Source organism: Ceratotherium simum, chromosome 7 (assembly GCF_057802395.1).
Source record: "Ceratotherium simum simum isolate JZ-2026a chromosome 7, ASM5780239v1, whole genome shotgun sequence".
In the NCBI taxonomy this organism is placed as follows: domain Eukaryota; kingdom Metazoa; phylum Chordata; class Mammalia; order Perissodactyla; family Rhinocerotidae; genus Ceratotherium; species Ceratotherium simum.
In genome coordinates this window covers 76,228,666-76,241,658 of record NC_141906.1, presented here as the reverse complement: position 1 = coordinate 76,241,658, position 12,993 = coordinate 76,228,666, and the positions used below count along the sequence as shown (strand labels likewise).

The 12,993-nt window shown below is 38.8% G+C and overlaps 1 protein-coding gene across 9 annotated transcripts in view; it reads right to left on the bottom strand.

Moving 5' to 3' along the window:
* Positions 1-12,993, bottom strand: part of CCDC15 (coiled-coil domain containing 15) — an 88,298-nt gene that overhangs the window by 50,355 nt on the left and 24,950 nt on the right. For 6 of the 9 annotated variants that reach the window (XM_087433875.1, XM_087433876.1, XM_087433878.1 and 3 more), the window contains 3 exons: positions 1,955-2,047; positions 1,505-1,615; positions 136-239 (listed from right to left, as the gene is read on the bottom strand). In XM_087433875.1, coding sequence (XP_087290001.1) covers positions 136-239; positions 1,505-1,615; positions 1,955-2,047 — 308 coding nt within the window. Of the gene's footprint in view, positions 1-135; positions 240-1,504; positions 1,619-1,954; positions 2,048-12,993 lie in introns of those variants that run through there. The other 3 variants (XM_087433877.1, XM_087433881.1, XM_087433882.1) reach the window with 2 other exon arrangements.

Genomic DNA, 12,993 nt, shown 5'->3' with positions numbered 1-12,993 from the left:
TTTTACTCAGATCAAAAATAGTTGTTTCCACTATGATCAGAAGGCAAAACCACTGCCTGATTATTTCTAAAACTTAGTTTCCAAAATCATCTTAACTGGTAATTTAAGGCTCACAACAAGGAACAAAGAACTTACTTTTCAATTTTCTTCTTATATTCTTTTTGCCTTTGTTGTTCTTTTACTTGTTCTCTTTCAATATCCATGAAAAGTCGTCTATGTCTCAGGTATTGCTTTTGACGCTATAGGAAAGAAGATAAAATTGTTAAGATTCTGCTTTCAGAGGACTTTCTAAGGAAGGAAAATATCTTTGTGCCACAGACAAAAAAAAATATATGATATAGAAGTCACATGGAAATAAGTCTTTTTTTTTTTTTTTTTTTAAAGATTTTATTTATTTATTTTTCCCCAAAGCCCCAGTAGATAGTTGTGTGTCATAGCTGCACATCCTTCTAGTTGCTGTATGTGGGACGCGGCCTCAGCATGGCCGGAGAAGCAGTGCGTCGGTGCGAGCCCGGGGTCCGAACCCGGGTCGCCAGCAGTGGAGCGCGCTCACTTAACCACCAAGCCATGGGGCCGGCCCTGGAAATAAGTCTTTAATTTCCTTCTATTTATGGTGACTCAGGTTAATATCACATACAGCAAGAGCTTTTTATTTTCAAGCACACAGCTACTAGACGCTACAGACGAATCAGAGAAAGAAGTACTGATTTAGTTTGCCCTTAATATAGTCCCTTGTCAACAGCACTTGAAGATAAGATTGTATTTGATATAAGATATATACTATATTTACTCTGTGTTCCAAAGTAGTATGTAGCACAGAAGCAGGACCACAGAAAGAATAAGAGAGGTATTTTATAACAGAACAATAGTCACTTTAACTTTTCAAAATTAAAACCATACCACAATTGGATACTCTAAGCCTAGCCCAACATGGTGGGGAAGAGGGAAGAAGGACTGAGGAATATCAGAGCATCATACTTCTTTTTTTTTATGAGGAAGATTAGTCTTGAGCTAACATCTGTTGCCAATCCTTTTTTTTTTTTTTTTGCTGAAGAAGATTGGCCCTGGGCTAATATCTGTGGCCATCTTCCTCTACTTTATATGGGACACTGCCACAGCATGGCTTGACAAGCGGTACATAGGTCCGTGCCTGGGATCCAAACTGGCAAACTGGCAAACTCCGGGCCGCCAAAGCGGAGCGTGCAAACTTAACTGCTATGCCACTGGGCTGGCCCCCAGAGCATCATACTTCTAAAGAGAACAAGTATAATAAAAGCAAGTGCTACTATCCTGTGTGTGATCTGTTCATACCTCTGGATTTATATAGTTTCTTTTAAGGACTCATGCTACTCAAAGGGTATTGGTATACCCATTCATGTTTTTGCCCTTTGAGTAGCTTGAGTCCTTTTAGTAAAAAATATTAAAAGTCTAATAGTTCTGAATATTGAGGATACATCACAATCATCAGTGGTATTTTTTAAAAACACAGATGCCCCAGACCTACCTTTTCAGATACTGATTCAGTATATCTGGTTTGGGTCCAGGCATTTGTATTTAAAAAAAGCTCCACATCTGATTCTGGTACATGGCCAGTGTTAAAAACTGTTGGTTTAAACTACTGAAAAGAAAAAAAAGGAAGCCATAAATTAAAACTCTTCCTTTAAATAAGTTATTGTGGCAAATATCACTTTCTGGAGAAATTCACTAGGATCAGATCTCCAATTTTACATTAAGGCACCCTAAATCCTAGGAGCTTGGAAGAGAAGTTGAACATATTAAAATGACTCAACTTGTTTGCCTTATCTATGAAATTCATAGTATTAGCTCAACGTGTTAGGACACAACAAACTGTTTCCAATTTATATATTTATATAGTACTATTCTATTCACATAAACTATTATATATACTATTACAGTAGAAATACTGATGTCCGAAAGCAGTACCATTACATACCTCTTTCTTGTCTTCTTCTTGATCTACTCCAGACTGAAGTGCCAGTGGAGTTTGGAATTCAGTGTTCAATCCTGATTGATATTCATCATAAACCTGTCAGAAAGTCCAGTTACACAAAATGACAAAATTGCCAAAAGCTAGCCCCGTGCATGCTTTAGATATTTTCATCTATTGATTCTTTTCTCCTGCAACCCTGAGCTCAACTGGATAAAAATCAAAAAAACAAATAGAATAAAATAAAAAAAGAATGAAAGGAAGCAGCTTTGAAGGAATTAACCAAACAAACAACAATAAACCAAAGGCAAAGATTCAGGTCAAAAACATGGATGAACTAATAAAAAATCAAAATGCTCAGAATGAAAGTTCTGAAGTGAAATCACTCTATCATAAGTGTGCTTGGGATTGAATCCAGGATAAAAAGCCAGATCCCTTAATATCTCAAATCTATAATCATTTTCAATCTATACAACTCTCTTGATGAGTATGAGTCCAGAGAATAAAAGCCTAAAAGTACTATAACAATCAACTGACATGGCAGGGAGGAAACTGGAGCTAATTTCCGCCATATTACTAAGAAAACCTTATGACATAACTTGGTATACCTACTTGGACATTATATGGGTTAAATTACGATCTCTAACTTTTATAAATAAAAGCTTAAAATTACTTTTATCTGTTTAGCTTAAAAGTCATTTATCTTTCAGCAAAGTTGCAGGATACAAGATCAGTATATAAAAATGAATTGTATTTCTATATATTTGCAATGAACAATCTGAAAATGAAATTAAGGGAAAAATCCATTTATAATACCATCAAAAAATACTTAAGAATAAATTTAACAAAGGAACTATAAATTTTATACTCTGAAACTTACAAAACATTGTTTAAAGAAATTAAAGAAGATCTAAATGAATGGAAAGACATCTTTTGTTCAGAATTGGAAGATTTAATATTGTTAAGATGGCAGTACTCCCCAAATTGATTTAATGCAATTTCCATCAAAATTTCAGTGGACTTCTTTGTAGAAGGTGACAAGGTGATCCTTAAATTCATATGAAAATGCAAGGGACCCAGAATAGCTCAGCTGATCTTGAAAGAGAAAAACAAAGTTGGAGGATTCACTCTTCCCAATTTCAAAACTTACTACAAACCTGGAATAATCAAGACAGTGTGGTACTGGCATAAGAATAGACATATAGATCAATGGAACAGAACTGATAGTTCAGAAATAAACCCTTATATTTACAATCAACTGATTCTTGACAACAGTGCCAAGAAAATTCAATGGGTAATAGTCTTTTCAACAAATGGTGTTGGTACAACTGGATATCCACATGCAAAAGAATGAAGTTGGACCCCTACCTAACACAAACTGAGAAAATTAACTCAACGAGGATCACAGACCTAAATGTAAGAGATATAAAATTCTTAGAGGAACACATAGGAACAAATCTTCATGATCTTGGATTAGGTTTCTTAGATAAGACACCAAAAGCACAAACCACAAAAGAAAAAATAGATAATTTAGACTTCTTTAAAATCAAAAACTTTTGTGCTACAAAGGAAACCATCAAGAAAGTAAAAAGACAACCCACGGAATGGGAAAAAACATTTGCAAATCATATAACTAATAGGGGACACATATGTAGAATATATTAAGAACACACATAACTCAATAATCAAAAGACAAATACCCCACTTATAAATTGGGCAGAGGATCTAACAGACAATTTTCCAAAGAAGATATGCAAATGGCCAATAAGCACATGAAAGGATGCTCATCATTAACCATCAAGAAAATTTTTTAAAAAATTAAATCAAAACCAGAACGAAATACCACTTCACACCCATTAAGATAGCTATAATTAAAAAGACAGATAATAACAAGCATTGGTGAGGATGTAGAGAAATTGGAACCCTTATATACTGCTGCTGGGAATGAAAAATAGTGCAGCCACTTTGGAAACCAGTTTGGCAGTTCCTCAAAAGGTTAAGCATAGAGTAACCATATGTCCCAACAATTCCACTCCTAGGTACATACCCAAGAGAAATGAAAACATATATCCAGAGAAAAACTTGTACACAGATGTTCACAGCAGCATTATTCATAATAGCCAAGAAGTAGAAACAATCCAAATGCCCATCAACTGATAAATGAATAAATAAAATGCGCTATATGCATAAAATGAATAGGAATGAAGTACTGCTTTATGCTACAAGGTCAATGAACTCTGAAAACACGCTAAGTGAAAGAAGCCAGTCACAAAGGCCATATTGCATGATCCCATTAACATGAAATGTCCAGAATAGGCAAATCTATAGAAACGAAAGTAGATTAGTGGTTGCCTAGGGTTGGGGGTGGGGATGAGGGGAAAAAGGGAGTGGCTGCTAAGGGGTACAGGACTTTTTGCGGATAATGAAAATGTTCTAAAATTGATTGTGGTGATGTCTCCACAACTCTTTGAATATACTGAAAACACTGAATTGTACACTTTAAATGGGTTAATTTTATGGTATGTAAATTACAGGCAATCCTCATTATTCACATATTCCTTATTTGTAAATTGCCCTATTTGCTAAATTTATTTGTAATCCCAAAATCAATACTCTTGGTGCTTTTGTGGTCATTTGCAGACTTGCACAGAGCTATGAAAAATTTGAGTTACCAGATGTGCACATTGCCAGCTGAGGTTGAACAAGTCAATGCTCTGCCTTTTTGTTTCAGACTTCATACTGTAAACAAGTATCCTTTTCAAGGTATATTTAGTGCCAAGTTTTCTGCATTTTTGTGCTTTTTGTTGGTGATTTCATTGTTAATAATGGCCCTCAAGCACAGTGCTGTAGTACTATCTAGTATTCCTAAGTAGAAGAAGGCTGTGATGTGCCTTATGGAGAAAACACATGTATTAGATAAGCTTCATTCAGACATGAGCTACAGTGCTACTGGCCCTAAGTTCAATGTTAATGAATCAACAATAAATAGTAAATAAGGTGTCTTTAAGCAGAAATACACATAAAACAAGGTTATACACTGATTAGTTGACCAAAATTTTCTGATCAGAGGCTCGCAGGAACTTAGCTCTGTTTCTCCTCTAGGAGCAACAGTTCAGTATTTGCTAATTCAGGTTTGTAGCAACTTTACAGAATATAATTACCAGGAATAACAACAATCAACTGTATATTTCAATAAGGCTATTATTTTTTAAGCTATTTATTTATTTGTTTGTTATATATAAAATCAGAAAATGATACACAGCAAAAGATTAATGGTAGTGATCTCTGGAATTTTGGTTATTTTTTTCTCTTTATTTATTTGTCTTTACCTTTACTACAATAAAAATGAAATTATTTTCTGCTTTCAAAAAAGTAAGAAAAACTGGACTTCCAGCACTGACGAAGGAATTACCCCACTATGTGCATCTCTCTCTCACTGACTGTAACTAAAAATTCCAGGAAATGCAGCCCATGGGATCTGGAGAGTGTAGGGGGTGGGTATCTTGAAGAGGAATGAGCTAGAAAAGTAGATCCCTTAATTCTATGTATGAACTGGCACATATCCCAGAACCACCCCTGAGCAGTGCATGCATGGGACAAACCTAAAGGAGTACAACAAAAGCTTTGAGAAGTGAACTAACATTGGAGTCACTGTTCACAGACGGTTAGAAAGAACTTATAGTCTGAACTTAACCAGATTGATTGCCTGCTAGAACAAATAAACAAAAAAGATGCAACATTCTTCAGAGAATTTTAACAGAAACCAGAGTCGCACAATATAATATTCAAAATCGGACCCAGAAGAAAAGGTGGCAAGACAATCCAGAATATAGGTCCAAAGAGAGATAACTCTTCCTTGACAGGAGGAACAGGTAAGAATGGCAAAAAAGTTAATGGTTGAAGTAGCTGTTGTGTGATGGCTTCTATTTTCTGTATGAAAGTCTGAGAGGACGGGAGTACAGCAACAACTTTAAGAAGAATTTAAGGCTGAGAATTATCAGTGTGGGTCATGGGAGAGGGAGCTGACAAAGGGCAAGTAAGAAAAATGCTGAGCAGCACAGGGGACCCAGCTGTGACTGTAAATTCTAAGTATGAATGTGGTATAAATCAACACTATTACAGTGTTTTCTCCAGTAAGGCTGGATTATTTGGGAGCCTAAGAGAAAAGACTGATCCAGGGTTGTGGATTTTCAGGGCTGGTATGGCAGAAGGACAAGAAGAGGTTCTGACCATCAAAGCTGCACCCTCAATTGAATGGTAAGGGTGCATCTCTTCCATGCTCAGTTAATGCCCTATGCATCCTCTACCACTAATTCTATTGCTTCATAATTATCTGCTTATGTGTCAGTCTCTCTTCCTTAGACTGTCAATGCTATGTCTTGTTCACAGCTATATCTTTGATATTTAGTACCTAAACAAGGCTAACACTTAACAAGTACTCGATAAATGTTTAATTGATTGCCTAATTAATTCAAAACATATTTAGCAAGAGACTCCCAGGTACTAGGCACTGTGTGCCATCCACACAGTGGTAAACAAAACAGGCATGGTGGTTCTCCTCATGAGCCTTACAGATTAGTGGAAAATGTGTTAAAAGTTATAAAAGAAACTAGACTCTCTCTTGCTAACGGAGGCGTAAATTCTTTTCTTTTTGACCCCACATCAGTTTCCCAGGAGAAATGGAAACTTGAGTAACATAACCAGTAATCCCTAACTTGTGACATTTTGTTTTGAAACTGACCTTTTACCAATGTTCCTGTTATGCTGATTACGATAAAGACAAAGATAGACCGATACCAGCAGTCAGACCACCAAACCGTGTCTGAAGACCCTGTTTATTGTCAACAGTCACCATGGATTTTGGACCGGAGACAACATCCTGTGGTTTCAGCCTATATAATCTTTTCCCTACTCTTCCCCTTCAGAACACCCAAGCAAGACCTCCTTGGGTCAGTGCTTCCCCAGCCTGCAGACTGTAACTGGACAAAATGAACTTCAGCTTTCCTTGAACCTCTGACTGTTAGTGTTTTCTTCCAGGTTAACACGTCTGGTGTCAGAAGTGGGATCTGTGGCCCTCCTGCTCTTCTCCTGTGGCTGCCTCAAACCAATGCAAGGCACCTGCAAGAGCCTGTTGTGCTCAGTTGTGTCCAGGAAGCTCTGAGAGATTTCAGGTAAAGAGTCCATGGTCCAAACCTCCCGTCTTGGTCGAGGTGCAAGACTGTTTTGCCCAGAGAAAGGGCTTTTTCACTTCTGGTTGTACGGATGCCTAAGAAATTTTCAGGGAACTGAAGGGACACCTTCATAGGTGAGTACCATGGGGAACCCCTACTCTAAGTCCTCTTTGGCAGAAATGCCTCCTTCAGGTACTCCAGTTGGATACACATATAAGAAATATGGAAAGGATAGCTGTAAATGGCTGGATCTTTTGACCAAGATAACCCGGGATGATTTAAAATTACAATGGCCTCAATGGGGTTCTTTTGAAATTCCTAAATTGGTTTACTTGTGTGCACAACTGGAGCAACAAAACTATCAAACCTCTCAAAAACAATGGGAAGCTTATTTTGGTTGGTATGGTGAAGCTTCCAAGTGGGATTATGAAGCTACTATAGCCTTCTTTAAAGAAAACAATCCCAAATTTAACGAGTGTTTAATTAAATTAGAAAAATATTCTAATGCTCACAAAAATAAAATTAAACCGTCTCTGGAGGTTTCACTCACTGAACCCTGAGCATGTGACTCTTCTGAGCCGCCTTCTCTTCTTCAGGCCCTCTTCTCCCTTCTCTGCTCTACCCTCCTCTTCTCCCTTCTTCCTCTAGTCTGTCTGCGCTGCCTTTCTTTTCTGCCTCAGAAATTCCAAATCTTTCGGATAATTCTGAAACTGCTTTAATAGCCCCCTTTAAAATCCAATCCACTGGAAATGATAACCGCCAGGTTACCTATGCCCCTTAGACCAAATCCAAACTTTTGGCTTGGTAAAGGACTTTCCAAATCCAAAAACCAATTCTCTTGAATCTGAACACCATTTCAGCCTGATTACAAATGCTTCTCAGCCAGGCTTCTCTGACCTATATTAGCTTATACATATGCTAGTTGGAAATGTGGTAGTGCCCAAATGGATGTTGGTAGCTTCTCGGGAACAACCTTTAGATGATTTTAAACTTACAGGAGCCCAAGGATTTGATAAGGCTCACAAACAGGCTAGCAAATTGCTCAAGGCTCTACCCCAAATTTTTCCCCCTCAACTAAAGTGGAAAACTATCCAGTGTTGTGCATGGAAAAAGGACAAACTTGTCCTTGATTATTTCCATAGATTTGAAAAAATTTTTCAAGAAAATTCAAGAATAAAAGAGCTAACTGATGAGACTCAAAATCTATTTAATTCCATTTTTATGGCAGGTCTCTCCAATATGCTCAATACTCTGATTAAACAACATGATTTAAATTGGATAGCTAAACGTCCTCATGAATTAGCTTCACTAGTTAATCAACTGTCTAAGACTTTAGAAAAGGATAGAGAAAACCAGGCAACCTGAGTCTCAGACTACCAGGAAAAGACTGTCAAACTTATGACTTCACAACTACAACAATTTACAAGAGGGCCCCAAATACTTTGGGACCCAAGAATTAAAAAGCTTGCTTCTTTTGCAAACATACTGGATACTTTAAAAAGGACTGTCCAAAATATAAACAGTGGCTTCCACTCCACCCTGACAAGGTCCCTCAACCACCTCCTTCTCAACAACAATAGGGCTGCTCCAGGGAATTACAGGCGACTTTTCCCCTATTAAAAACAGACCAATTAGGGAAAATATACATAAAAATTGGGGATGATTTAGTTTAGGCACTGGTTGATACTGAAGCCACCCTGTCCGTCCTCAACCCCAACACATCTTCTATGTCCCCTCCCCAGAGTTCTGAATTTGTTCAAATGGTCACTAACTCCTGTAACAGTACCGAAGTCTTTACCTATCCCCTTCCAATTAAGACCTCTAGTAGGAAGCCATAGTTTCTTACTTGTCCCGTCTGCTCCCATACATCAACTCGGGAGAGACTTTTTAGAAACCTACAAGGCTCACACCTCCTTCTCTCCAAAGAGAAAAATGATGCTTGGACTATCCTCACCAGGAGATTATGCTATAAAAACAGTTTCCACTCAGATTCTTATCTATTCAGCGAGCCATGTTGACACTGTTCACTCAGCTTTTCAAAAGCTGCTTGACAATTTATGGGCTTAATCTAACACTGACGTCAGACATATTCATTCAGCTCCTCCTATTAAGATTCAAATAGATCCTAATAAGCCCCTTCCTAACATTAAACACGTACCCTTTAAACCTTAAAGCTCTTGCTGACATACGGCCTATAATAGATGATTTTATACAAAAGGGACTAATCACTCCCTGCACCAGTCCTCGTAACTCCCCCATTTTACCGTAACAACCACAAACCCAATAATCGAGGTTGAAGATTTGTTCAGGACCTCAGGGCTATTAACAACACAGTAATTCCCCAAGATCCTCTGGTTCCTGACCCTCATACCCTTTTGGCCCATGTTCCTCCTGATAGTCATATTTTACTGTTATTGGCCTCTGTAGCACTCCTTTAGCACTGATCCTGACAGTCAATACTTTTCACCTTCACATGGAAAGGGCAACAGTATGCCTGGACTGTACTTCCTCAAGGATATACTGAAAGGCCCACACATTTTTCTCAAATTCTTAAGGCTGATCTAGCTAATATCTCCTTCCCTTGTGAATCCACTTTGCTCCAATCTGTGATCTACTTTTATGCTTCCCTTCTCAGGAAGACTGCCTTACCGATAGCCTTCATTTACTCCATAATTTTCCCTCTAAAGGCCACAAGGTTTCTAGGGAAAAACTTCAATTTTGTTTAGCTTCAGTTAAATTTTTGGGACACCTCCTAACTCCAGAAGGCCTCAATCTTGACCCCTCACATCTATAAGGCATATTAGCCTCCCCTCTTCCCAAAACAAAAAGACAACTCTGAGGCTTCCTCAGACTCACAGGCTACTGTTGAAGTTGGCTCCCTAATTTTTCTTTAATGTCTCAGCTGTTTTATAATCTCCTCAAAAATTCCTCTCCCGACCCTATCCAACAGACCCTTGATGCTAAACAATTTTTTAAAGAAATCAAGACTCAATTAACTCTAGCCTCAACACTAGGACATCCTAATTATAATCTTCCCTTTCACCTGTTTACCCATGAACAGGCTGGAAATGCCTTAGGTGTTCTTACCCAGCCTCATGGAGGACAAAACAGACCTACTGGATATTACAGCCAACAACCAGACCCTGTTGCTCAGGGACTTCCCCCTTGCCTCGAAGTGGTTGCAGCCATTTCAGTTCTCATTAAGGCTACAGAGAAAATTGTTATGGGATCCCCCCTGACTGTTTACGCTCCTCATTCTGTTGAATCTCTCCTTAACTCACATTATACTCAACGTTCTTCTGCCAGCCATCTGACAAACTGAAATTCTTCTCCTCTCCTTGCCTCATTTAACTATTTCTCGCTGCAACCTACTTAACCCTGCTACCCTATTCTCTCTCTCCAACAAAAATATCCCTCATGACTGCGTTACTTTGACTGACCAGCTTCTTACCCACCAGCTAGATCTCCAAGAAACCCCCATACCTAATGCTGATTATGAATGGTTCACTGAAGGGTCCTACTTACGAGGCCCTGCAGGAAATATCATGCAGGATATGCAGTTGTCTCCTTAGCAGAAATTATCGAATCTGTCCCACTCGCTGATGCCAGATCTGCTCAACAGACCTAACTGCAAGCACTTAATAGAGCTTGCAATTTAGCCAAAGACAAAACTGCAAATATTTAAACAGACAACCAATATGCTTTTGGGGTGGCACACAACTTTGGCATGCTTTGGAAACAAGAAGTTTTCTTACCTCAGCTGGACAAACTGTTAAAAACAAAAACTATGTTTTGGCACTGCTTGATGCCATTCAGGCCCCTAGAGCCTTAGCAATCATTAAAACTCAAGGTCACTCCTCAGGCCAAGATCAAGAGTCCTTAGGAAACAAAATGGCTGATATTGCTGCCAAGCCAGCTGCCTCCCAAAAGGTTGCTTCTATACTCCCACCTCCCCTGTCTCTCTTCAGCCTCCAAATCTGGATTTGCATCAAAGACTTGCTAAAATCACAAGCACTGTCTCTGGAGGAAGAAAGGGGGAAATGGGAGGGCCAAGGATGTTACTTTGATTTTGACCAACACCTTTGGAAGGGGCCTAATCAGTGGCTGGTTCTTCCTTGGAGTCTTCAAAAGGAAATTTTAACCTTCATTCTTGATCCAACCCATTGGAGCACTGATAAGATGATCCACTGGGCTAAACAATATTACTGGGGACCCTCACCTGCTGTTGCCCATCAGGTCTATCAATAATATAAAATCTGTCCCCAACATAATTCTGGTAAATCAGTACATGGAATACAGTGGCATTTTCCTCTTGCTGATGGTCCATTTGATGTATGGCAGATGGGTTTTATTTAACTTCTCCCTTCTCAAGGTTATCCTTATGTTTTAGTTCTTTCACATTGGACTGAAGCCTTTCCATGCAGACAGGCCACCACCATGGTAGTAGCCAAAGTCTTACTGGAAAAAATTATTCCTACCTGGGGAGTTCCTCGAGAGCTTCATAGCAATCGCAGTACCCATTTCACAGGACAAATTATTCAAAATGTGTGCAAAATCTGGCCAATTTATCAGCATTTCCATTGTGCATACCATCCTCAGTCCTCTGGACTCGTGGAACGCACTAATGGTTTGTTAAAACTCAATCCGCAAAAATCTGCTCAGCTTTTACTTTGCCATGACCTAAAGCCTTGCCCCTGATATAGTTCAACCTCTGTTCTACCCCAACAGGTAAAAATAAACTTTCTCCTTTCGAGATCATCACTGGGTGACTGATGTGTTTGGATGAAGGACTTGATCAGCCAATCCTCTTACAAGGGGATCTTCTTCACTATTGTAAAGAACTGTCAAATCTCTTACAAGCCAGTATTAACTTGAAGATTTCTTTAACAGTGTGCTCCCAGGAGATGAAGAACACCCACATGATTTAAAGCCTGGCAACTTTGTATACTAGAAAACACATCAATTAAAGAACTCCCTCCAGCCTCCTCGCTAGGTACTTTTAACTAACCTATGTGCAACCAAATTACAAGGCATTGATTCACAGATACATGTTTCTCATCTGAAAAAGGCTCCAGATACTACTTCTAAATGGATTGCTGAACCTGTCAGCAAGACGAGATTGAAACCAACCAGAACCAGAGCACCCCCTCGTGGCCAAGAAGCAGACAACATCTGAAGTAGACAGCTCACCCAAAACGCAGCATCAGGCCTGTACTCTTCCCAAATAAGTTTTGCCTAGCTATCTTGCCTATTCTTTTCTTTATACTATTGTGGCTTACATGGAAAAACAGTGCTATATAGTACAGTTCTCACAGTCTTTGGCTTCGGCTGGAAATTTAACCGAATGCTGGATATGCCACTTCCTTCCCTCTGGGTCGTTTTTCTGGGAGTAATGATCCCTTGGTTATTCCCATTACTAATTTTTCCTCATACCCAAGTATAAGGTTACCTTCAAATCCAAACCACCTAATTTCAGTTATTGAGTAAGGTTGGTTCCTTCCACCTCTGCAGCTCCCTGTTTTTTTTCTTGACTAAGCCTACATTTAGTCCTCTTCTCACGTCCTCAGATAAAGAAAATGACCCTGGCATCTACCCCTGTCAAGGCTTCAGTCATGGCACCACTTGGTCAGGATATTGTGAAAACTGAACTATTTTTCCCAGCCTATGTCCCTCCCATATTTAACAACTAAGTGTTTCAACCGGACTAATAAAGATCAAGACACTCCATTATGTACAAAGATGTAAGACAAGAAAAAACATATTCTCAAGGGTCACTCACACCTCTGCCTATTTGTAATTATACCAAAGAGACACTCACTTTGCCTCTTTCTGATCCATGGTTTCAAAATCTAACCACCTCATTACCTGTAAATG